Genomic DNA, 27,085 nt, shown 5'->3' with positions numbered 1-27,085 from the left:
TTTCTTATGCAGCAGCACCCCTACAGGGGAAACGAAGGATTACACTGTTTCAGTTGCACTCAATGGGCTGTTCCTGTACCTCACAGACACGCCGAGTCCTCCAGGAAAAATGCGCTTGTAATGGCCCGGAGTTAGCGGGGGCCCTCCATAATCTATACATGCATTTGTCTTGTGGCTATGTGTTGTCAGTGTCTTTTATGTTGCATGAATATGATGTGTATTGCTTAGCTGCAGCAATGAATGGGTTAACTGGTATGTGAGATGTCTGGAAAATGTATCTTGTTGTTTGCCATGTGATTGTGCCATGTATATGTGTGATTGCAAGGTGTTTTGCAAGGAGTTCCAGTCTCAGCTTGCAAGAGAGAAGGAAGAGTGCTTGGAGTTCTGCAAGTGAGCCACACAGACACCATCTGTTCTGTGTGGGCCGGTATAAAAGTCTGAGAGATATTCACCAGCCTTCCCTGGGCCTGCTGTACCCAGGAGATGCCAGTGTTACCCCTAAGTCACTGAGGAGAGAGGAACCGTGCAAGCAGCGTTGAGTGTCTTCTTCCAAATGTAAGTGTTGCCCGGTTGAGAGCTGAAGAGAGTAGAGAAGATTGACCGGGAACAGAACCCCGCAGATAACTTGGACTGTGGATTTTTTTGTAATCCTGTGATTACCTCCATGTCGCACCACTTTGTTATGCATCATTCCCTGCTGGCGTGTATCTACTCTTTTGGACTGTAAATAATTTCTCAAGTAAACAGACACTGCCGTCCATTCCAGCTTTGCTCCTTAAACCTTTCCCTGTGTGTGGACTACTTAGGTCACCATCTGGATTCACCATTGAGGAAGGAATAGTGGCGTCACGAGTGACAGGACTGTTAAGGTATCTACGTATTGGGTTACCGTCGCAAAAGTTCTCCCAGCGGTAACTTGGACAGTTCTGTGCTACCCCCAGGGAAGGAGATGGTAGAGCCTTGTGACAAGGCCCAAATCTACCCTGCTATCTCATCAGTTGTGGGCCCTTTCCTCGGACGCTGCACACTTTCTATCCCTGGCTAATCCATGATGGTTTGGAACGCGGAACCTCTGCTTTCGAATAAATCCCATGATGCAATGATTAAACTCCAACTTTTATTATTTGGACATAAAAAAAAAACATGACCCTACAAATAAAAACTAAGTGTACACGTCTCCTCGCCCAAGGAACCAGCATTACTGGGGTTGGGGACACAGTAATGGAGCCACAAGGGAAGGGGGGAAGAAACACATATGTGAAAACCTGCGACGAGGAGATGTTCTCAGCACCAGAATCAGATATTTGGCAGAATGGAGTTACAGCAGCCGGCCCCTGCATTCTGTGGATCCGCAGCAGCACAGAAGCTTCTTGCCCTCCACGCTGCCCACCTCGTAGTTATAATCCCAGGTCAGCTCAGTGCCGGCTCGTATCCTCCTGGCAGAACACAAAGCACAGCAGTTATGGACTTCAGAGCATAAAGCAATACAACAATGTTCATTCCAGACGCCTGGCGCTATATCTGCAGATGTAGCAGAGCTCAAACAGTTGGGGTAAATCTGTGTGGATAATCCATCTAGAAGTTTAGATTTAAATTCCACAGCAGAATACGGGACCAGCAAAGAGGATGAGATCTGAACACCTCCCATCCAGCCGCTGCAGAAATTGGGCCTGTGGGGCGGACCGTTACAGCCAAAGTATGCCAAATGCGGATTTGTTGCAGTTTCCTCATTGAGTGCAACAATTCGGGTTTGTTGTGGATTTTGAAAAGCATCTGCAGCAAAATCGGCAAGTGCAAAAAGACCCCACGCTACACTCTTCCATGGCAACAATTATTTGGTCCCCCGTTGATCTCTGTTCACCTGGCCTCCAGCGATGACACATTGCCCTATGTGACTGTACAGTAGGTCACACGGGCGGACATGACATCACCGGAGGCCAGATATACAGAGACCAGATAATCAATGTCATGGGAGTATAGCGTCTTTTTTGTTTTATACGACCCGGCTGTTTTTTACACAACTTTACGTGGATTTCTCTGCATCTTTCACCGGATAGTGTGGATGTTCCCTTAAAGGCTATGGACACCCCAATATATTTATTAAATATAAAAAATTGCCATAACACGTTTCTCCAAATGGTTTTCCAATCGTCTCCTCGCAGGAGAGAGGGGGTAATGGAAGATGGAAAACTAGCAGCTTATTGCTGGGGAAGGAGAAGATAGCAGTTCACCCTACAGCTGAGGAAGGAGGAGAGGAATAACTGTATTGTGGTCAGAAAAGTTGCTCAGTGCCTGCAGTGTCTGTGGCCAGGAAAGTAGGCTGACAGTGCGAAAACTTCATCATACAGAGCCCTGTGTAGCACAAAGTGTTAGGCTAGGTCACACGGGAAGGAGTTCCAGCGGAATGGCCGCACCGAAGAACCGTGAGAATTTCGCTGGGAAAGCGCAGCTTTAAGACCCATGACCTTTAGCCGCGGATTTTGTAGCGGTTTCACCATCTGCATTCCGCTGCAGCAATCTCTCCCCATAGAGAGGCGGCTGCGTAAATGAAAAAATAATTGACATGCTGCGTCTTTGTTTTCCATGCCACATGTCCATTTCCGCACGGCTTGGCTGCAACGCGTGGAGAGGTTTTTACAAAATCTTGTCCACTTTGCTGGCTAATCCTGGGATTAGGAGCCGCGGGAAGAATTGCCATGTGGACATTCCGCCCCATGTGAACCCAGCATTAAGGCAGCAGAAAACCAGTCCTAAGCTGTCGCTCACGACATGAAGGTTGCGGGTTCAATTCCAGTTCGGCTCAAGGCTGATTCAGCCTTCCATCCTTCCGAGGTTCGTAAAATGAGTACCCAGCTTGGTGGGGGATAATAAATAAATGACCTGAAAGTGCTGCGGAGTAAGTTGGCGCTATACAAAATGCAAGATTTTTTTTTACACTTCTACGGAGTAAATTCACAGTCTAGAGACCTTCCCCTGTCAATCTGTTCCATATGATGGAGACTTCACGCTGTCAACCTTCCCTTCCCTGTCAGCTCAGGCAATGCACTTCTCCCACAGCAATAAAGTAATCATTCATCTCCTCCTTCCTTGGCGGTAACACGAGCTTCCATCTTCTCCTCCTTCCACCAACAATAAGCTGCTAGTTTCACATCTCCTGTCATTACATTCAGTGCTGAAGAACAGTCCATCTGCTGACTGACGGATTTTAGAAGACTCTTGGTGCTCCGGCCTTTAGTATGTTAGAGCATAATGGAAGCACAATGAGGAAAAAGACAAAAATGTGGAGATTTTTTTTTTTTAAAACTAAAACCAGTTGGAGAAATGCTTTGTATTCAAAAATACTTAATATATATAGAAAAAAATTCCAGGTGAGCGTGTCCACAGCCTTCAGTGTCAGAGCTTTGTGCTGAACCTATGATTATTGCACATACAGATGCACGCCGGTATCAGCCACGTCTGTACAAAATCACTGCCATGCAGAGAGAGGAGAAGCGTGGTTTTAGCTGCTTATCTACAGGAGGACAAAGGATCAGGGATGTTCACATTGAACATGCCCAAAGGCCAATGGGGAGGGTTGGCCGGCCACCATATCCCGTAGATTGTCAGCAGGACCAGCCAGTAGTCATTGTGTAATAGGTAAACATTAGAGATGAGCGAATCTACTCGTTTAGGGCGTTTTTGCACTCGAGCATCGCTTTTTCCGAGTAACTGACTACTCGGACGAAAAGATTTGGGGGGCGCCGGGGTTCGCCCCCCCCCCGAATCTTTTCATCCGAGTAGTCAGTTTAAAAAAAGCGCTGCTCGAGTGCAAAAAAACGCCCTAAACGAGTAGATTCGCTCATCTCTATTAAACATCCCAGAACGGGGTATGAATCCTCTGGGAAGTCCCAATCACCATGTGGAGCGCAGGGTCCTCCCAACAGAGCAGCAAAGCCGCTTGGTATCCCATTACAGCACATGGCAAGAGAGAATGGAGAGAAGCCTAAACCATGAGCAATGCTGATGGGGTGGGAGTATACAGATGTATATATCACTACATCCAACATATCCCCACAGAATGACCACAGATCTACTGGGAAGTGCAGGAATGTTACGCAGATTACTTACTTGCTGGCGAAGAAAGCTACCCAGGGAAAGCGCAGGTCATGGGTGTCCACAAACACGTTCTGGACAAACAGGTTAGGACTGCAGCTGTGCTGGAAGAGGACACAAAGCACTGGGTAAGTCCTCCATGTAGGACAGACACTAGGACCTCCTATAACCCCCCATGTTCTGGATGTGGCATCTCTGAGACCTGAGAAGAGACCTCTGTTCCAACAAAGCCAAAACAATTCCCAAATATGACGGATCTAACCCTCCGCGGACGGACATCCGGATCCCTCTACGTCAGCGCTCTCCAACATGTCACTCTTCAACTGTGAAGCCAACTGAGCACGCAGCTATCAGAGCATGCTGAAACTTGTAGTTCCACACCAGCTGGAGAGCATTGCTCTACACCAGTGTGTCACAATCGGCTCCTTGAGGAACTCCGACAGGTCATGTGTTGAGGATTTCCTTAATCCCTTTAGGACCAAGCACCGAAAATATACAGTGTGAATGTCCCCCAGAGGCCTTATATGACGTCATGGGGAACACAGATAGTTAAAAAACATAATTACATAGACAAATAGAAAAGAAAAAAAATAATCTTTTTTTAGGTTTTTACCCCCTCCCCCCCCCCCTTCAAAAAAAGGGAAAAAGTGTCCGTGAAAAAGACATAAAAATACAGGTACAGCCTGGTCCTTAAGGGGTTAAAGGTTGTACCAGAACGGACTTATTGCCCAACATAGGATAGGGGATAAAAGATTGATGGGTGCAGTGCCTATCGCTGAGACCCCCACCGACCCAGACAATGAGGGACACGTGTCCCCCTCTTCTCCCACCCGCAGGGACATCAGATTGAAAGGTTTGATGCAGGTAGAAAAAAACCTAAGTATTTTTATCGTGCAAAAGTCGTACCAGGAGAAAACCCAAATTAGGGAACGTTGTGATGATCTCCACCCTCAAAATAAGGTAATCTGCTAATTATACCGCATGGAGAATGTCGCCAAAACAAAATGGTGACCTTTCTGGGGTTTTTCCACCACCAAAAATACTTAATAAAAGCTACACAATACTTTACAGATACGACGCGCCCTGCAAAAAACAAGCCCTCATGCGGAGATTTGGATCAAAAAATTAAATGTTGGGGGGAGGGGGGGGGGGGGGGGGGGGAATTGCTTGATCCCTAAAGCACAAAATATGTGGAAGCAGGAGGAATGAGTATTAACCCATTAGTAGCCCATTGTCTTATAACAGATTATGCTCTGAGGGCTCCTTCACACGGGCGCTGCGAGTTTTGTCCGCACACGTCACAGCAAAAGGAAAAATCGCATGAACAAGAGGCAGCCGCAACCAAGGCTGCATCTCCCGTTTTGACCCATTCGGACTGCCCGAGGCTGCGGTGCATATATACCGCAGCCTGGAGTATCGTCTGGTAGGGGCAGAGAGATTAGCTCTGCTAACCCCCCCCCCCCCCCACCACCACCACCACCACCACCTTCCCTGTCCCTTGCTGGCAAAGGGAGGGGGCAGGAGCTAGTGTGCAGCCAGCAAGGGGCGGAGAAGAGGAGGGAGTTTAGCAGAACCGCTGTTAAACTCCATCCCACCTCCCTTTTCCGTCAGCTTCCATAGGTTCCCATAGGAGTCTATGGGACCGGCCATCGTTTTACGGACAAAGATAGGTCCAGACCTATCTTTTCCGGTCAGCGTAAAAACAGCCAGATTTTATGCGCACCGTGCGCGCTATTTTTTTTCCAGCTGGCTGATTTTACGGCACGAAAAATCGCCCATCTGAACAAATGCAATGGAATCCAATGTTGCAGATGGTCACGTTTATCGGTGTGTTATCACGGCAAAATCGTAGCGATAAGACGCCCGTGTGAATAAAGAGTGATGTTGTGTATCAGTCCACCACATCACATTTGTAACATATCAGCAACTTACATTTAAGTATCGCCCCAAGTTTCCTTCCAACTTGGCATCAATGATGTAACAGGATTCCTCGCCATCATAAAACTGACGGGTTGTCCTACGCCCTTGTCCTCCTTCGCCCCTGTCAGCTGACGGCATGTTGGGCTTTACTGTGATACCATAAGTGGATTTCAAGGCGAATCCTCGGGTTGATTTTACTGCCACTTGTCTCTTCACCGCTGGTCCACCTGGACAGGACAGAACATGAATGGGAACCCTGTAATACGTTTCCTTCCTGAAGTGTTTTGAAAACGGAACCTGTTGCCTCCATCCCAATGCCCTGTCTTCTCCTAACGAGCCCATCTACTTCCACAATTAGGTTCCAAAGTAATCCTGCACAGTGTGCAAATCACAGAAGAGTCATCTGGCCAAGAAGAGTCATGCTGATTAATGAGCTGCTGAGCTAACCCCGCCCCCTATCTCCTGATAGAAGGGGTTTCCTGTGTAATGTGTGGCAGGATAAGCTATCATGAGAAAGGGGGCGGGGTTAGTTCAGCAGCTGGTGAATAGGCACGACTCTTCTTGGCCAGATGACTCTTCTCTGCATGTGGCACAGGATAACTTGCAATGCTTGCTATACTATATTGGGAGCCACTGGGTGAGAATGGCTATAGAGAGCGACTGTCACAATGAAGGACTTGTAGGTTAACCTCACATAATCCTTGTATGGATCTGTGGAACATCTGCAGCAGAAATCCAAATGTAAAGATGCTTTTAGGCAGCAGAAATCCATCAATGGACGTGATAAAGAGATTTTACGGTGAGTGCAAAAACAAAATCTTGTTTTCTCGTGTCATTGGGGGAAACACCAAGAATCGCCATCAACAACATTCCTGTTCCTCCAGCGTGGGGCCAGTCTGGTCATAGAATGGCGAACATAATTGTAAGAATGTGTGTGTTTACCAAGGAGGAGACAATAATTGTAAGGAGGAGACGATCTCAGATATCTTCCCAGTCTACAATCTAATAGCAAAAACAATTAACCGATACACTGATCTACAATGTTCTTAATAATGCGTCATTCATTGCGCCTATAAACAGCTACACAAGCCACCCCACGATCTGCTTCATGGCTGCAAGGCCTACCTGTCCTGAAGGAAACGTTCTTCTTGTCCTCATCCACGTCAGAGCCGGATGAGATGGTCTGAATGTCATCGCTGTCGTTAGCGTTTGTCTGGGCGGCGGGTTTCTTGCTGCCATCACCGCTCTCTGAGCTGCTGGATAATGTCAGGACCTCCTGAAGAACACAAGAAAGTCAGGCTAAAGGCACACGGATCTTTCTTCAGGCCGTGGACTATCTGGGTATTTCCACGGACTGCACACGGACCCATTATAGGCTACAAGACTTTACACTTGCACGGTTTTCACATGGACCAATGATCTGTGTGTACTGTCTGATGCAAGTCGCGCCTCAGTTTCTCGGTCGCAACTCGCAATATAGCCTAAGATAGAAGATTTAGATGGAAACGGGGGACATTTATAATGGAATTAAATCATATTAGCATTCCTTAACCCCTTAGTGACCACACATATGTTTCCACATCCTGGGTGTTTGGGCTTTATTTATGATCATTAAAGTGCAAACAGGCTTGGTCACTAAGGGGTTAAAAGGAATTCTCAGATTTACACCAATGATGACCTATTGTCAGGATAGGCCGTCATTAGTAAGTCAGCAGGGACTCCTAGTAAGTCAGCAGGGACTCCTAGTAAGTCAGCAGGGACTCCTAGTAAGTCAGCAGGGACTCCTAGTAAGTCAGCAGGGACTCCTAGTAAGTCAGCAGGGACTCCTAGTAAGTCAGCAGGGACTCCTAGTAAGTCAGCAGGGACTCCTAGTAAGTCAGCAGGGACTCCTAGTAAGTCAGCAGGGACTCCTAGTAAGTCAGCAGGGACTCCTAGTAAGTCAGCAGGGACTCCTAGTAAGTCAGCAGGGACTCCTAGTAAGTCAGCAGGGACTCCTAGTAAGTCAGCAGGGACTCCTAGTAAGTCAGCAGGGACTCCTAGTAAGTCAGCAGGGACTCCTAGTAAGTCAGCAGGGACTCCTAGTAAGTCAGCAGGGACTCCTAGTAAGTCAGCAGGGACTCCTAGTAAGTCAGCAGGGACTCCTAGTAAGTCAGCAGGGACTCCTAGTAAGTCAGCAGGGACTCCTAGTAAGTCAGCAGGGACTCCTAGTAAGTCAGCAGGGACTCCTAGTAAGTCAGCAGGGACTCCTAGTAAGTCAGCAGGGACTCCTAGTAAGTCAGCAGGGACTCCTAGTAAGTCAGCAGGGACTCCTAGTAAGTCAGCAGGGACTCCTAGTAAGTCAGCAGGGACTCCTAGTAAGTCAGCAGGGACTCCCCGCCAATCAGTTGTTCGTTGGGCCGCTGCAGTCGTGCATGCTGCTGATGCATGCAGGAAGCAGACAGCTCTATTCCCACAGCAGTTGCCCAGATTGGTATTGCAGTCCTCACTTATGCACTTCAATTGGAGCTTTGCCTGTAATACCTGCTGTGCCGCTGCAATGGAAGCCAAGTAGTCCACTCCTGCAAAAATCAATTCAGTACATCCACTCGGCAAAGAGCCGATTAGCAGGAATCCTGGGGGACGGACTCCGATCTACTACTGAAAACCCATTTGGAGGAAAAGCCCTTCAATGGAAAACAAGCTAAATTGTGCAATATGCTGGACTTACATCATTAGTCTGCGGGTTGGACTGGCGCCGGTTCTGGTGCATTGAGGTTTTGCTGACTGGTCTCCTGATACCCTGAGGGTGCGCTGGGGTCGGGTTGTAACCGTATACTCTATTACTTTCTCCATGTCTACAGACCAAAGAAATTGTGAAAGAACAGGATGTCAAATAGAAGAAACATTACCTCCCATTATGTGTGGCTATTCAGAGCTGCTGTCTGTACGTACCCAGAAGGCTTGCCAGCTTCATTCGTGTCCTGCGTGGTAACAGACAATAAGGGGTGTGTTAGAACCAGTAACATATGAAGTAAAATACATACATATATACATAGAATGGTAGAGTTGGGAGGGACCTCCAGGGTCATCGGGTCCAACCCCCTGCTCAGTGCAGGATCACCAAATCATTCCAGACAGGTGTAGAACTCCCCACTTCCCATGGCAACCTGTTCCACTCATTGATCCCCCTCACTGTCTAATATCTAATCTGTGTCTCCTCCCTTTCAGTTTCATCCCATTGCTTCTAGTCTTTCCTTGTGCAGATGAGAATAGGGCTGATCCCTCTGCACTGTGACAGCCCTTCAGATATTTGTAGACAGCTATTAAGTCTCCTCTCAGCCTTCTCTTCAGCTAAACACTCCCAGATCCTTTACCCGTTCCTCATAGGACATGATTTGCAGACCGCTCACCATCCTGGTAATTCTTCTCTGAACTTGCTCCAGTTTGTCTATGTCTTTTTAAATGTTGGGTGCCCAGAACTGGACCCAGTATTCCAGATGAGGTCTGACTAAGGAAGAGTAGAGGGAGATAATGACCTCACGTGATCTAGACTCTATGCTTCTCTTAATACATCCCAGAATTGTGTTTGCCTTTTTGGCTGCGGCATCACATTGTTGACTCATGTTCAGTCTATGATCTATTAGTATACCCAAGTCTTTTTCACATGTGCTGCTAGTTAGCCTAATTCCTCCCATTCTGTATGTGCTTTTATCATTTTTCTTGCCCAGATGCAGGACTTTGCATTTCTCCTTGTTAAATACCATTCTGTTAGTCGCTGACCACTGTGCAAGCTTTTCCAGATCTTTTTAAATCCTCTCTCTCTCTCTCTCTCTCTCTTCCCTAGTGTTAGCTATCCCTCCTAGCTTTGTGTCATCGGCAAGTTTGATCAGTTTCCCATCAATTTCCTCCTCCAGATCATTTATAACAATGTAGACCAACACTGGGCCTAGGACAGAGCCTTGTGGTTCCCACTTGATACATTCTTCCACTTGGATGTGCAGCCATTTATGACCCCTCTGAGTACGATCACTCAGCCAGTTGTGAATCCACCTAACAGTTGCCTTGTCAATCACATATTTGCTCATTTTTTCAGTAAGCATGGTATGAGATACTTTGTCAAATGCTTTATTAAAGTCAAGATATACTATATCCACCACATCTCCCTGATCAACCCAGTCAGTGATGCGATCAAAGAAGAAAATTAAATTTGTCTGGCAGGACTTGTTTAACCAGAGCTAGCATGGGTTTGTAGCAAATACTTAATTTTCATCCAAGTACTTGCGTACATGCTGTTTAATAATTTGTTCAAAGATCTTTCCCGGTATAGAAGTCAGGCTGACAGGCCTGTAGTTTCCTGGATCCACCTTCTTCCCTTTTTTGAAGATGGGGACAACATTAACCCTTCTCCAATCTTCTGAGACTTCTTCTGTTCTCCAGGACTTGTCAAAGATTATGGCGAGTGGTTCAGCAATTACCCTCACTGCTTCCTCCAGTATCTTAGGATGTAATTCATCTGGACCTTAAGACCAGAGTTACACTGCGAGAGCTCAGATGTCACAGAGTCACTGGTGCCTTGACGGGACCAATTTGCCAATTTGACATTACCCCAAATTGATAGATAGTGAGTCAAGCTGTACCCACATCCATTTACCTTCCATTTGTCAGGCAGATGTCCCAAAATGCTAATTAGACAATATGCGGAAAATTTTCCAAAATCTCTTAGGTCTCATGTCCACAGGGAAAAATCAGATCCGCTGCGGATTTGGGCTGCGGATGCACTGTAATTGTCTATTTTTCATGCGGGAGATCAATTAAGCTATATGCTCTATGAACACCCGCACGCGTGATCCGCACTAAAATGGAGCATGTCCATTTTTTTTCATGATCCAGACATTTTTAAATTCACTTTTATTGACCATCCGCGGGTATTTATCTACCCGCGGGCGGTCAATGCATTCCCATGGGGCGCGGATCCGCGTGCGGGAAAAAGGCTCCGAATTTTAATTCTTAATTTGCCCGTGGACATGAGGCCTTTGTGGAAACCATCACTGCAGCAAGAGTGGTAACAGCGGTTGTCAAATCCAGGTACCCCAGTCTATGCTGCTATTGGCTACTGATATCACAGATGCCCGCCAGCTCGCTCTGCTTAAAGTTGTTAAGACATTGGCTCACAACTTGGCTGCAGATGGAATGGTTTTCTACTGGACCTTTGGGCCCGTGCCGTGTTAGTAGTCCATTATTATGGCAAAGACTGCGCCCGATGGGAGGATCCTCCGGCCCTCAGGTTGGCCAGTCCGGCCCCAGCTGCTTTACAAGACAAGACCATAGTCTCCAATGTGATTAAAGAGCAGCATAATGTGGAGTTAAAGGGTCATCCTAAGGACTGGTTTTTTAGAATGTTTTTTTAGGCCTCCCTCACACAGGTGTTCGCAGAAACGCAGCGTTTACTGCAGACTCCACCCGGTTTCAGTAGCGCTGGCGTGCGTTATGCCAGCCTTTTGGCTGCATTTTCCTAATAGCTGAGAACGTAGCCAAGGCTGCTGATAGAAGAAAAAAAAATCCATACTCCCCTAGTAGATGAAATCGCTGTCCCCAGCGCCACTATCGGGACCTTGTGAAGTCGGCAGATTGCTCTGATTGGCTCGGACGGCTGTCACTCAGCCAATCAGAGCTAGCGCTGGATGTGTCCAATCACAGCCATTCAATGAATGAACAGCTGTGATTGTCCGCATTCAGCGCTGGCTGTGATTGGCTTAGACGGCTGTCACTCAGCCAATCAGAGCAATCTCTCGCTGGAGGTAGGGATTTTGAATCCCTTTCACTACGAAAGTTCCCCTGCCGGCTGACAAGTCCTGAGAGCGCCGCCGAGGACAGCGACATCATCTGTAAGGAGAGTACTGATTTTTACTTAGGCAGTGTGGCTAGGGCGTTTAGCGCTGCCAAAAGTGTGGACCAAGTTGTGTCGCGTTTTCAGAAGCGCTAAAACCACTGCTCATTCGTTTCAATGGGCAACACAGGGCTGAAAACGGGCAAAAATAGAACATGCAACGCTGTCAAAGCGCAGCGCTGAAGACTTGTGCGAGCGGCCCCATTAAAATGAATGGGAGAGTTGTACAGCGTTTAGTGCAGGGCTGAAAAAGCAGCGCTAAACACTGTGCAGAAACGCCTGCGTGAGGGAGGCCGCGGAGTCTGAGCCAATTCTGACCGATCCTCAATAGTTCGTCAGCTGTTCCCCCAGCATTTATAGAGCAGGAAGCAGATAGCACCATACACTGCAGCGGCTCGGGTTGGTATTGCCTTGAACAATCCAGGCTGCGGTCCGTTTCCGGCTCCATACACACTGTCAGCAGGTCGATCATCAGCTGATCGCCGGTGTTCCCGAATGGTGAACCCCCACCTTTCAACTACTAATGACTTATCCTAATGGTAGGTCATCAATAGTTCAGACACGAACAACCCCTACAAGGGCTCACTCACACAGGAGTCGGGTATTACACAGTGTATTTACACAGCCCAAATACATGTATTCCCTGCCTATCTCAGCTATATTGTGTGTAAATATGCAGCGATCACTACGTATTCACACATGTCATAATAAATCAGGATGGTGCAGATTTCTCTTTCCGCCCTGCGTGTATATATTGTGTATTTTTAACACTCCCACAAACTTCTGAGGTCACACAAACCACGAGACCCTCCTCACCTTTCCGTGTTCCTCCTTCTTTGGCAGCTTCCCAGCATCAGGCACATCTCCCAGTTTGAGTGACGACCGGCTGTCAGAGTCCATGTATGTCTCAGTCATGGTGTTAGAGCTCAGCCAAGAAGCCACCTTATTTTTGGAGGTCTCCTCCGGCAGTTTGCAGTCCGTGTTCTCCTCCTGGCTGGTTTGTCTGGCTAAAGCTGAGTCCTTAGAGGCGGTCTCTGAAGTTCCATTTTCCTTCTGCCCCCTGGTTTGCCGACGTGTGGCATAGCTGCGCCACACAGAGCTGGTGGTAATGTCCTCGTTCTTCCCAAAGTTATCATCTGAGCTGTCTTCATTGGACTCCTCCTGTTCCTCGCTAACGCTGCGTTCTTCTTCGTCCTCCTTCAGGTCTACACCGCTGCTGTCAGAAGACGACTTGACATCACTTTCGTAACCCTCTTTATAGTTCTCCACACTTTCAATGTGGTCCAAGTTAGCAAAGTATTCGTCACCCATCTCTAGACCTTCCTTGTCCGCAAAGTCATCGGTCAGGATCTTACCTGCATGGAAACAGATTGGATGAATGATAATGGACTCCAGTTAAACAGTTCAGGGCAGCGACTCAACCAATAGTTTTCTCCCGGACAACCCTTTAAAGCCCCACAGCCCCACCTGAAAAGTAATCATATCCAAAGTTCAAACCCCAGCACCCACCCAATGGATCCCATTCACAGAACAGCCCGTCATAGGAATACACAGAGTGCTGATCTTCATGGCACATGATGGCAACCACAATCATCTCATGCTCCTCTTCGGAGGGCACTGAGGGCCATACTTCCTACCTAGTGTTTGACGTGTCCGCTGGGGGATTCGCTCAGAATTTTTGGGCAACACATCCACATTATTTTAAAGCGACAAAAATCTATTCCGGAAGGGAGGGAAGGCGACGTATAATCGGCCATACTGGGCCCTACTGTCAGCCACTTGACTAACTACATTGTATACAGTGACAGGGGAGCAGCTCTGGCCAATCAGAGAGCAGTTACAGTGCATGGGTAGTCTGACGCTACCGATGCACTGTAGGGATTATGCTGTCTGAAGGTTGTGTCGGCCGTCCTAGACAAGTGTAAACATATGACCTGGAATGAGTGGATGGCAGGGGTGTCAGCACGGACAATATCATTACCCCCTCTGTTCTATGACCGAAGCGTTGCGGTACCCCTGGTGGTGCTCACAGCACACCGACTGGGAATCACCAGGGTATAAATCTATGATAAGATCCCTCATCTACCACAGTGATCCCAGTGCGGAGGCCTCACACTGATTTACTGTACAGCCCCTACACAGTTTTCCTATGTAAATGGCCTTCTGATATGTCATAGATACATATGAAGTCTGTGATCGGACCACCACTGATTTTCTGTTACCCTTTTAGCGCTGCTCTGATTTCTCAGACCCCCCGCTACCTTGTGGCCCTTTGCTACTGCCCAGAGATTTCTGCTACTGGAATTGACATAAGCAAAAAGGCGATGAAATCACTGGCAGTGCAATCCCAATGTTGTGACCAGGAACCTCTGAGCGGTGCAGAATGGCTGCAAGCGCTTTCATTCCATTACATGATCCTGTCCTCTACATATAACATATCAGAAAGGTAATTGGCTGGATTTCCTCTTTAAAGCAAGAAATTACTAATGTGAGGCCTGAGGGGACGGTACACGACACAGGCTCACACGATCACCAGACAATACGCCCCCTGGAGGCCCTGCAATGGACATAACACCACTTGAGATATGTTGGAATGTTCCTGTAAGGCCAGGCTCACATGGGCGGATTTGGATTGCGGATTCCATGATAGCCATCCATGCGCATTTTTTGCTTATTCGTTCAAATTCGCCGTTACAAATTGCGTAGAGCATGCTCTATCTTGCCGCGGAATCCGTGCGGATTGCTTCCATTGATGCCGACAGACCCCGGCCGATCAACTATTGATGACCTATCCTGATGACAGGTCATCAATAGTATTTCCCTGGAAAACCCCTTTAGTGACCCACTAAGAGAATTCCCATGAGAAGTTCTGAAAGTGAATGATGGCAATGTGCGACAGGCTAGCAGATCTCTGCAGCTCAGGAACATCATGCATGCTGCATTCTGCGCCTGTCATTCACAGATGGCAGTCAGCCAATAAGGAATTACCGTATAACCGCGCTGCAGCACATATGGAATCCCTACCTGCGTATATACATACGAAGGAACCCTTTGCTATATCGTCCAAACAGCGAATCCCCCAGCCCTTGTTCTGGGTCTTGAAGAGCTGAAGACGCACTTGGAGGCCGTGCTGCACCAGACGATTATTGCACAGATTTTTGCTGCATTTACATCTCCTGTTGCATTCGTAGACCCTGTAAGAGAGAACAGACGTTAAGAGGGGTGCACTTATCAGATTCATACCACTAGGCCCCCCATAGTCCTGCACATCCCCCTGCCTCAGGGCCACTACAGAGGGCTTCATTACAACCTCTGTGGGCGAGCCTGAAACATCTTGATAATAAAGGGGCGAGATCCCCCCAAAAAAACGCTTTCTTCTGACAGGATCTACTGGGCACAAAGCACATAACCTGCACGACTGTCCATACGCATGTATGACTGCTGGTAAGGGGATTCTAGGAACACTGCGATGTTGAGTGGCCGGTGACAGGCGATCAGACTATCAGACCGTGGATTAAAGGGCCCCTCCAGCAAACTCACGTCTTTTTATCACTGCTCCCTTTAGCTGGTTGTCACACACTGGACGTCTCATATGTATACTGCAGTAACTTCCATGCAGTGCACTACTGTTCTGTGCGGTAAAACATTAGTTTGGCTCATACTAGATCTGTAAAGCATGTAGAATTCAGGGTGCCCAATCACGTTAATCAAAGTACTTGTGGGCCCTGTAGAGATCAGTAGCCTTGGCCCAATCTCCACATTTCATTTTAGGTGCTGCGGTCAATAGCAACAACTGCATCCAAGTGGTTATCCAGTCGGGGTATCCCTCTGTCACCCCCATCTGCACCCTCCCACAACGCAATACATGCAATGGGTCATTATGGCAGCTGAGGGCCTAACAATGGCCTCCAAGTCACCACATATTGAAGCTTTTATACGGAGGGGCAAATCACATGACAGTACAGAAGCATTGCAGGGACTTCTATGAGTGATTAGAAGATCAAAGGTTTAAGTCCAATTCCCAAAGTTCAATTTTCAGGAAACTATTGGACATTTCATGGAGACATGTCAGAAGTTTTGATCAGTGGGATTCCAGGTCTGAGACCCCCACGATCACTACAACAAAGCAGCAGAAGCGCTGTCACTGATCGCTAGCTGAAGTCAATAGAAAGTCTATGATCCCATCTTCAGCTAGCGAGCAGAGCCAGCAATCCTACAGGCGCCCTGTGCAGGCGACAACCCCTCTGAGCTCTGGTGCACCTCTGGTCCTGACGTTAGGGTTATATCCTTCAGATGTAGTCTATATGCCTAGGTCATGGCTTCTGATCTTGGTAGTCCATTAGATATTCCCCAATAGTAGATCCGTCCATGGTGAATGACCCCCCTTTCTACAATACCTTTTGTCATTTGCCCCTGAACGTGCTATGGATTAGCTGCGTCTTTCTTCTACACATAGTACTAGCACCAGTACGACATAGAATTAGGGTCACTGTATAACTGGAGTGGTGGTCATATATGTGCACAGTACCGCTGCATCCATTTCAATGGGACCACCAGAGATAACCGAGTGCTTGTTCTCCGCTATCCCCTGTGGTCCCATAGAGATGAATGACCACCACTCCATTCCTTCAGGCACCTTCAGGAACCCTGTTCCATTGTCTGGTGAAGGTCCCAGCAGTCAGAACCAACTGATCACCTACCCTGTGGATCGGGGATTAGTGCTTTACATGTGACACCCCGTAAGACTATGGAAGCCTAGAATAGGATGGACGGTTTTATATAGTATTTCTAGGAGCGCCCACAGCACAGAGCCCCCAATATTGAAGACGTATCAGGGAGGGGAAGAATTAATGTTTGCAGAACATTTCTCAGGGGCTTTCTGAAATGGCCACCATGTAAGGTGATGGGAGACCAGACTTGAAGGTTTTCTATATGGTGAGGCTGGGTCCATGCGGGGTTGACTTCCAGCGGGCATCCCGCTGCAGATCAGCTATGGAAAGCCTGTCTGCAAACCTGCACCATTTGGTGCAGGTTTTGAAGCCGGTTTCCTAGCAAATTCCTGTGCAGGATTCACCCCCTCGTTAAGAGACGGCGATAAAACTGACAAGCCGAGGATTCGAACTCCACACCCAAAATCCATTTCTGCAGGGGTTTTGTGCAGTTTATTTCCGCAGCTTGTGGACAAGATTTTCAAAATGTCGACCACTTCGCTGCTACTATAAACGCCACGGAATTTCCGCGTGGAGGGTGTGAAGGTAATTCCACAGCAATTGTGCTCCGTGTGATCCCACCTGAGTGTTAGAATCACCTTCTGATGGTCCGATCACCGGATCTACGTCTCTTCCTCCACATGTTCAGGGACCGCTGATCCTTCCAGGGAATGAGGACATGATAGAGATAGGAGGCGCCTCCATTCTTCCCAACTTTATCCTTCCTATCACAATAACCTTCTTTCCTATTAGGCGTCGGCTTACTTCTTATCTACGGTCCTATATACACTGAACTGTAGGATCTTCCCCGCTGTGATCGGTGATCATTTGTAACCACCAATGGGGCCGACCATCCAGTGGAGGATCTGATAATGGATTTGTATCTCATCAAGCTTTATCATCCGGAGAATTAAACCTCGGCCATTCCTTTACGTTACAATCTGTCAATATTGGAAGACGCCATCTTGTATTGTCCACGGCTGCATTGGTTCTTGGGAACAAAGGACCCTCGCCTCTCCGCACAAGGACGGAGATGGAGCTTTTGTGCAATGAGCGAGCAGTCCGCTGCTTCACTCAAGACTTAAGCCCATTCACTATAATGGAGCCAAGTTGCAAGACCAACGATAACTCGTGGACAGGTGTGGCACCGTTTTTGAAAACCGCAGATAACATCTCCTAATCCTGTACATCCCTTTAAATCTCGTTAATTCCGCTTTGATTTGATAAATGCCGCAATCAGCGTTAACCCCTGCTTACCCGGGAGGCCAGAAGCTAACTGGTGGGGTCCCCAGCACTTACCCAGTAGGAAGACATTCCTCCAGCCTCTTGTGAGTGTAACCCGCTGCCGTGTTCACCTGTGCCCCAGGTGTGCAGCCCGTGGCGTCAATTGTCAGCTGGTGACAAGCACATCTGGACCTGAAAACACAAAGTATAGGTTTTAATGGAAACTCCTCCATGTGAAGACGACGCACCAGAGAATCAGACATGGCAGGACAACTTCACTTTATAGAAAACACAACTTTGGAAACACCCCCATACATCCGATTCGTGAACACAACGTAAATAGAGACGCGCCGCACCCCTGAATGCCATTTTGTTTCTTTGAAGCGGAGTTATTTCTTAGGGTCGCATTCGCACAGGCATGCCGTGCTCAGTAGCGTGCATCACCATTTGTAAGCCAAAACTAGGACGGGGCCTGAAACCTGGCACAGGCGCAGATCTTTCCCCGGAACGTTCTCCGTTTATGGCTCACTGCCAATGTGGGCTTATGAATACAGATGCAAAAATTCACAGATGTTAAAATGGCCTAAAAGGGATTCCCACACTATAGACCGTCCCTTTAATCTGAAAGGTGGACGCAGCTCACTTCCCACTAGTGAAGAAATGTAGTGCTATATGGTGGTCATTCACGTCTGCCCACATATATAGATGGACGGCACAAGTCTTCCGGAGCCCAGCCGCTGCTGGCAAGTCGCACGATACTGTAACTCAGGGGTGTCCAATCCGTGGCCTGTCGGTGGCATACAGTCATATGGGCCGGCTGCTGTGCTTCCTCATGCATAAGGCGGCCACGGTCAGTGACAACATAACTACGTGCAACCAGCCCTGTATACAAAAACCCCAGCGGGGTGCCTACCCAACTGTGTGGGACACTGGCAGGCAAGGGGACAAGCTCAGGGACAGGCACTTACAGTTCAGTCACTGCTGCTGCAATCTGTAGGAGAGTGATGGTGGAGGGGACAGCCAGTAGGGGCCACGCTGGCCAAGTCTAAGCCCGCGAACTCCCTCGTTGGTCTGTGCTGATCCCATGATGCACCACCAGCCTGGAGGCGTTAGGCCGTACTCAGCGGAGCAGCGGTGAGCCGCCTGGCACCATTGTTGGCGCTGCTTCTTCCTGCCCCTTCTCTAATTCTGCTAAGGCCAGCCAGTCTGTGCGTTAATGAGCGGTGGCCCAGTTCACACAGTAGTTCATAAACTATGCAGCTGCTGTCTCAGGTGGGCATTGATGGATTTGAACCCTGAGGTCATGTTCACACGGGCAAATCCATGGCATTTACAGAAAAAGGGATGAGATTTGTAAAATCCTGTCCACATTCTAAGGATAAAAATCTGCCCAAAGCCCGTGCAGAAATGGACATTCGGTCTGGAATTTAAATTCACAGCACGTCCATTTTAGCGGATACCCTGCAGCATCGCCCTTCTCTAAATGAGAGGCCGAGTTCCACACCAACTGGTGCAGGTTTTGATACAGACTTTCAGCTGCGATCTTCTGCAGAATATCCCCTGTGGACCTTCTGCAGCGAACCCATGCTGTGTGAACGCGCGCCAAGGGACATTCGCACAGCGCCGTTTTCACATGTGAATGCTACCTCTAGAAACTGCAACAAAATCCATGGCTTTCTGCTGCAGTTTTTGCCATCGATCTGCAGGCGGATGCAGCGCTGTCAATGGGCTGAAGCCACCTGCAGGATTCCCATGCGTCTCATCAGTGTTTGAGTAGGTAATATGTGGCCCAAAACAACTCTTCCTACTCCCAAGGCGGCCCAAAGACGCCAAAAGGTCGGGCACGATTGGTCTAACTTATATAGGGGATGTATGTCCTAACAGAGCAGCCCCTTTCATGGTACTAAGTCATCGCAGGGCTGTCAGCCACAAAACCGCCCCTCTGGACGTGTAACTATAATTGCCCGTTAGACCTGTATAATAAAGGAAAGTATTATCTAAACATCCCATGTCATAGGATAATGAGAGTTTAACAGTCTGCTGGACATGCCCGAACCGTGCCAGCCACCTGAGGAGTCCCTTCTATGCCTACGATAGCCGTGGATGATGTCAGAGTGGGAGGAGGCAGATAGACCATTTGTTTTGCCCTGCTGTGGGCAGGCATCAGGTTTCTCTGCGCTCGTGCCCCTCCCGCTCTACCGTCCAGGACCAGGTCTACATTAATCAAAGGCAGAGGGGCTGACTTAGAAAGAACTTTTCAGATGGCTGGCACGGTCCAAGCATTCATGCAGAACCCTGTTCTTGGAATTGACGAGGGTCCAAGACGTTGGACCCCAATGATCATAATACTATTCCCTAATCTGTGGGTAAGTGATAACTTTATATTTTGGCACAAGGCCTTTAAATCCAATTTAAATGCAGCCCATAGGAAGGCATATGTACCATCCTCAAAGCTATGGTTACTAGATTCCTTACAAGTCTTCAGATGGGCAGAGAGTTACTTCTCATACAACTTACCAAGTGACTCAAGACCACAACTGCCTCGTCCTTGTGAAGACCCACGTGGATCTCCACTCTTGCTGAGCCAACCAGCACATGTGCAGAAGGGGGGACGGAGTGTTCAGCCAGCGACTGTTAATTCCACCCCCCCCCCCCCCTTAAATATCTACCTACCTACAAGCCATCAATGCATGGAGCGGCTAGCACTCTCCTCTTACCTGTCTCGGCATCCATCTGTGCAGTCACATCCCACCAGGAAGTCCAAGCCCGTGTTAATAAAGACTCCTCTCCCGGGGATGCGCTCCTTGCTGTAGTCCACCTGCGGAGGGGGTGTCCGGTCTATCTCATTAACACAGGATAGTGGCACGTCCTCCTTGCCATAGGTGATGTCTGGGATGTAGTAAAAAGGTTTCTGAGGCTGGAACTTGCGGTCCACAAACACGTAGGGGTCAAGGCAGAACATTTCTAAAAACAGTTTGTCGCAGTGCGTCTCGAAGAGGAATCGCTCTATTTCCGGCATCGTACGCAGGCTCAGCCCACACGGTCCTTTGTAGAGGACGTGGAATCCCATCTTGCGGTTGACGCGCCTCCTGGCGGTCATTCGCCGGAAGTCGTAGAGCAGCGGGATCAGCAGGGGGTTCTTGCCTCTGTGGGAGACGACACGGACACGCGACAAGCAGTTGTGGCTGCATGAATGAGGTAGGTAGAAGAGTTTCTCCATGGGGGCTCTGTAATTAATTTCTGTCGGCATTTGATTTGTTTGGATAATCTGGAACGGAATATTAGTGGTGACAAATCTGTAACGGGAGAAAAAACAAACAAGGGGATCACTGAGGGGGTTTGTTTTAAGGATTCTCATGTCAACCACCTATACCGGATCATAAAGTGGCATCTGCAAGTGTGCGGATAAGATAGATAGATAATCAAAGGGTTAATCAAACTGTACATTGTAGATTAGCTCGGTCTGGGCGAAAACGTGTGTATCTGGGTAAGGAACTGGCTTGCCGTCGCACCACAGGGTTCAGTATTAGGCCCCATCCTGTTCAATACATTTATGAATGACCTGATAGAGGGGCTGCACAGCAAAATATCAGTATTTGCAGATGACACAAAATTATACAATATAATCAATGCAACGGAGGACAATGTGCGGCTACAAAGGGACGGAGATAAGCCGGGGGGGGGGGGGGTGGAGGTCAATGTGGATAAATGTAAGGTTCTGCACATGGGCAGGAGATACGGATGTCACCAATATACACTAAATGGGGTGCTGCTAGGGAAAGGTGATATGGAAAAAGACCTGGGGGTACTAGTGGCTTGTAGACTAAACTGGAGTAACCAATGCCAGTCAGCTGCTGAAAGCCAATAAATAGGGGCGAGGGCCGAGAACATTATCCTCCCACTATATAAGGCATTTTTCAGGCCTCACATGGAATACTGCGTACAATTCTAGTCACCGGGGCTCAGGAAAGATGTTACAGGGCTGGAGGGGTTCAAAGAAGGGCAACTAAACTAATACATGGAATGAAGAGACTGGAATACCCAGAGAGGCACCAAAACTGGGATTATTCACCCCGGAAAAAAGGCAGCTAAGGGGCGACCAAATAACTGTAAATAAATGTATGAATCCATGAGGGGACAATACAAGGATCTCTGCCAGGATCTGTGTATACCCAGGACCACGACGGTAACAAGAGGGCATCCGCTACGTCTAAAAGAAAGCAAGTTTCATCACCAACATAAAAAGGGGGTTCTTTACTGTAAGAGCAGTGACACTGTGGAACTCTCTGCCTGAGGACATGGTGATGGCAAAATCCATAGAGGAGTTTAAGAGGGACTTGATGTCTTTCTAGAGCGCTATGATATTACAGGATATAGAGATTAGGTGACCATCAGCAACTAGTAAGGTTATCATAGTCAGAAGATCGTGACAGAGCGTTTTATTCTAAATAAAGAGGTTTTTCTTTTTTAGAAGTAATAAAACAATAACAATGTTAAATGGGTATTGCCATAATCTTACGTGTCCTTTTTACTATACCGTGCATACTATAAAAACAGAACCAAAAAAGCAAATGGCACAAGTGGGTTGGTTTCAGATTTCAGCCAACTTAAAAAGGTTTAAAAGTTATATAAGTTTATTTTTCAACGGTAGCATTTTATGTACTGGGAGTGAGCGTCGCACAACTGAAGTTTAGTGCGGGTCGTGGCAACCAGAAGCTACCAGGCGGACCATCTGTAGAAATACCGCTGGAAACTCCCGATCAACACGGCACAGCCCAGGAAAGGCCACCACCAAGGGGGATTATATGCACCCAGCAAGGTAACAGCGTGCAGGCTCACCTCCTGATCGTGGCACAAGAGCGGGCGAGTCACAGAAGAGGGGAAAGGTAGAAGACAGACAGGGGGCTGGAATAATGGGAAACTATGGGTCATCATACTGGGTATCGATACCCAACCTGATCCTTTGGTATTTCTCACCTCCCTTTGGTGGGGAGGGGAACCCAGGAAATTTGAGCGAGAAGATCATTGCTGGCGGGTCACGGTTGGTCTGCCTCTTATGGACACTAAGCTAAAACGGATTTAGCCGAGTGGCTGCAGGAGGGGTATAGCTGGTAGGAGTAGTGAACTATTCCTTTACTTAGTGTCCGCCTCCTAGTGGCAGGAGCTATACCCCGAGGTCTTTGCGGTATTTCCCAGTGACACAGCAGAGAAACAAAAAAAGTCAGGTCTTAAAAATATCCTATTGTTTAGTGTACAACTCCAATGGAGACCTGTGTCGCTCCAAATATAGACAAACCAGTATCAAGAAAAAACAAGACTCCTGGCAGGAAAACACCAAGTATTTAGCGTAGGAGTCTTGGTTTTTCTTGATATTGGTTTGTCTATACTTCTCTCTGGGGAACATCTGACACCCCAGAAATCCTCCTTGAATTTGCTCTGTTTGGACGTTCTTTGGGACAGGGTGTCCTTCACCACAAGCACCTTCCCCATGTACACACTATGGACACTATGAAAAACTCTTGTAAGCCTTCTCTGTAAAGATCGGACTGCAAACAACATCTCCATCCATAGAGGCGCTGTCCTGATCCCCTTTGTGTCGCTCCAAAGTTACAGACCTGTAACGCTCGTCTTTCATTACCAACAAGTTATGCTAGGGATCAATATTTCAGGTCTCGTAGTAAGAAAACCAAAACTCACCTATTGGGTTGCACCATTTGTATGGTTTGGATGGTCTGATTGGGTTGAATAGTCTGAATGGTCTGAATAGTCGGAAAAGCCTGAATCGTTTGGATTGTCTGCACTGTTTGGATGGGCTGAAACGTCTGGTTGAGTTGCTGGTTAGGTTGGTTTGGAAGAAGGGGGCGTAATGTAGTGACGGGCTCAGTGGGTATTGGAGAGGATTGTCCAGAACCCACAGAGCCAGGACGGAATGACGTACTTTTCTTGGCCACTTGCTTCTTAGACTGCGCCTGTTGGCTGTCAGAGCTGAAATAAAAGAAAAATTAATAGTTGGATTTATACAGCGGACCACCTCTTTAATAAACTGCTCAAAACATGCTGGCAGGAAACCATCAGTTCAATCGCAAGTCTTGAATAAGAAAAACTGATATCAAGTGTTGCCTTCCCGAATGCAGAAGCACTGCAGTTATTTGGGAATGCCGTGACTGTAGAAGGCTTTCCTGTGCGGAGGCAAGTAGAGAGGGTACGGATCAGCATCACACACCATAGCGATGCCACGCTGGGTACGTATTTTTCACATTGCTATGCAAACATCACAGAAAAAGGCTGTGCATACTGAAACAGATTCAAGGGAAGGTACGGTCACCAGTTTCTGGGAAGGGGGCGCTTAGTATTATACCTGCAGACAGATAAGGCTTCTATAGGTTGCCAGTCACACAGGCACACGTGGTGCACCATACAAGCTTACCGCCCATTAGTGATGCCCAAACTATTATGTCAGGTGGGATGTCCTGCACCTTCTAAGGGTACGACACAGAGTACTAACACTCCAGGCTTACCGGTATCTCAGGGCCAGACTGCTTTTGTAAAGGTAATACAACGTATTAGTATTCTGGCCAATATAAGTAAGCCTGCAATCTGTGTCAAGGGTCCTCATTGTCGAGAGTCCTTATATTAACATTACTTATAAATAACGAGAACAGGGATTTATTTGTAATGTTATACGACAGCCCTCATGCGGGTGGTGAGGCTGCATATATTGGCCAAAATATTTACCAATACCACATACTATTAGTTTTGCAGAAGCAGTCTGGTCCCAAGAAGCTGGGATAGCCGGGGACATTAGTACTGCCCGCTTGCTGTCAGTGCAGTGGGGCTGGACGTCATCATAGCAGATGGTGGCAGAAGTGACATAGCTAGCTTCACTCCCATTAAAATAAATGGGGGCTGAAGCGGATAATACACTTGTGTCCGACCCGGTTGTCAAAGGTGGAGGTCCAATAACTGGCTTCAGTTCCCATTGCTGTCAATGGGAGTAAAGCAAGCTATGGCACTTCCACCGTCGCCCCTATGATGACATCCTGCGCCGCTGGCCAGCAGATCAGGTGATCAGGATGTTACTGAATCTCCAGCGATTAACTATTGACCTATTCTGAGGATAAGTCACCAATAGTAGTTTCTGCTCAGAAAACCCCTTTAAGGGCATCATTAATAGGCTGCGGCATAACTGGTACGCTATACAAGTCTTACATGTGTGGAAGTATGATACGAAGCAGTGCGAGTGGTTGTTCATCAGCTTTTTGCCTCTCCCCATATAGCGGTTTTCTTCTGTTTGGACCAGTCCATGTACCTCTGGATCAATAAGTATGGCTTTTGAGTAGATCTGATTCCCCGTTTTCATGATTTGAATGTACAGAACAGAAGGGGTTTCATTTTAGGAGTATACATTTTGTGCTGGGTTTTTTCCCCTGTTTTTGAGCAATTTTTATAGAATAAACCTACAAATTAATGGATATCCACTCCGATTTTAAATGATACAAAAGCCCCATGTGCCTCACCAAAAAGAAATGTTCTAAATCAGGACTGGAGCCATGCGACGCTTGTTTCCCCATTATCCATAGTCAGACTTACTCAGTGTCGATAAGCTGTGGCGATGGTATTGACTGAGGAGAGGATGGCTCCACAGGCTTGAATGGAGACTCGCTCCCAGTTAGGTCATGCGTATACTGTACTACCGGCCCTCTACTCCGTACGGCACCTGGATACAGAGGGAACAGGAGACAGCACTGATTATACCCAGTCAGAAGGGGCAAAGAACTTCTTGTACAGAAGGGTCTAGGAAATACTCACCCACGTTGGGGCGCGTTCTCTGCTGCCCTGCTTGTTTTTTCTCTTGAGTACTAGCCGTGGAAGTCTTCATGCTGAACATGGGCTCCAGACGAGTGGATCCTCGGTAGATCCATTCACATCGCTTGTCATCCTGAAATATGAAGTGAATGGAGACTTGTAAATATGTAGATCGTCAGCTCAGAGATGCAGGAGAGAAGAGATAAGGGTTGAAAACTATCAGTCCAGCCTCACTGACAGATCTCCTACTGTGACTTAGGGTGCATTCACACGACCGTATATATCGGCTGGGTTTTCCTGCCCAGCCGATATACGGCATCTCTCTCTGCAGGATGGGGGAGGCTGGAAGAGCCGGGAGCAGTGCTCTGAGCTCCCGCCCCCTTTCTGCCTTCTCTCCACCCCCTGCACTATTTTCAATGAGGAAAGGCGGGACAGGGGCAGAGCCAATTCACGAAACTTAGCCCCACCCCTTTTCCGCCTACTCTCATTGCAAATAGTGCAGAGGGGCGGAGAGGAGGCAGAGAGGGGCGGGAGCTCAGAGCACTGCTCCCGGCTCTTCCAGCCTCCTCCCCCTGCAGAGACAGACGCCGTATATCGGCTGGGCGTGAAAACCCAGCCGATATACGGTCGTGTGAATGCACCCATAGTCTGCAGTTTACTACATACAGCGATATGTAAAAGTTGCAGAGGGAAAAAAAAACAAAGCAAAGAAAAAAAGAAGGGCAAAATACATGCATTTAAATGAAAACAAATGCACCCCACCCTCCCCCCCCAAAATGCCCATGGGCTTTAACTCATTAGCAACATGTCTTTACCACTTCTACAAACAATAGCCAAGAGAGGGATACACAATGGGATACAGATAACTTGCATACACTTCTATATACCAGGTGCCTAGCAACATACATCTACTTAAGAAAAGGAGGAGAATTATACTGCAAAAACACCCAAAATGTAATATGTAGCCCTTGGGCCAAATAAAAAAGGTAAGAAGTAGTCTGGGCAAATGTGAGAAAGCCAACAAGGCCCTTCCTTACCAGAAACAAGATCTTCACTAGGCTGCCATCTACTTCTTCCACTTTGGATTTCCACCAGGTCCCTTCCCACTCAGTCTTGATCAGCTGACCGCTCTTGAGCAGAACCATTGGGCGATTGGGGTAGGCGGTGACATATTCTTCAATGAAGTCTCGACACGACACATCTTCGATGTCCTCCCAGGTTTTGGTGACTGTGGAAGAATATGGCGTTTCTTAGTAATGTGCTCCAATGTTGTTGGGGGACGTTGGGCGACAAGCTAAATGGAAGCTGCAATGTCATGCTGGTAGTCACACGGACAACACGGTAAATTCCATTCAGTATTTTCCTAATTTTATAGAAGGGAGGATCTTCGTAATTTGCTATCTAGGAGTTGCACCAAGTGTCAGGCTGCCATCTCCATACTGTGTCTGTGTGTTAGTAATACATGCTG

General features: G+C 47.8%; 1 protein-coding gene across 5 annotated transcripts in view; it reads right to left on the bottom strand.

Annotated features, from left to right (window-relative positions):
- Window positions 1-1,103: 1,103 nt before the first annotated feature.
- SETDB1 (SET domain bifurcated histone lysine methyltransferase 1) overlaps window positions 1,104-27,085 on the bottom strand; it is a 51,834-nt gene continuing 25,852 nt past the window's right edge. For all 5 annotated transcript variants that reach the window (XM_066609201.1, XM_066609199.1, XM_066609204.1 and 2 more), the window contains 14 exons: window positions 26,655-26,845; window positions 25,621-25,750; window positions 25,402-25,528; window positions 23,509-23,796; window positions 20,529-21,107; window positions 17,887-18,003; window positions 14,903-15,072; window positions 12,695-13,233; window positions 8,944-8,972; window positions 8,720-8,846; window positions 7,138-7,288; window positions 6,025-6,239; window positions 4,108-4,196; window positions 1,104-1,436 (listed from right to left, as the gene is read on the bottom strand). In XM_066609201.1, the coding sequence (XP_066465298.1) occupies window positions 1,319-1,436; window positions 4,108-4,196; window positions 6,025-6,239; window positions 7,138-7,288; window positions 8,720-8,846; window positions 8,944-8,972; window positions 12,695-13,233; window positions 14,903-15,072; window positions 17,887-18,003; window positions 20,529-21,107; window positions 23,509-23,796; window positions 25,402-25,528; window positions 25,621-25,750; window positions 26,655-26,845 (2,870 nt within the window). In that variant the 3' untranslated portion in view covers window positions 1,104-1,318. The remainder of the gene's footprint in view (window positions 1,437-4,107; window positions 4,197-6,024; window positions 6,240-7,137; window positions 7,289-8,719; window positions 8,847-8,943; window positions 8,973-12,694; window positions 13,234-14,902; window positions 15,073-17,886; window positions 18,004-20,528; window positions 21,108-23,508; window positions 23,797-25,401; window positions 25,529-25,620; window positions 25,751-26,654; window positions 26,846-27,085) is intronic.

This window comes from Eleutherodactylus coqui, chromosome 6 (genome assembly GCF_035609145.1).
Source record: "Eleutherodactylus coqui strain aEleCoq1 chromosome 6, aEleCoq1.hap1, whole genome shotgun sequence".
NCBI lineage: Eukaryota > Metazoa > Chordata > Amphibia > Anura > Eleutherodactylidae > Eleutherodactylus > Eleutherodactylus coqui.
Note: the sequence above shows the minus strand (reverse complement) of the source record. Positions and strands in the feature narration are given on the sequence as shown.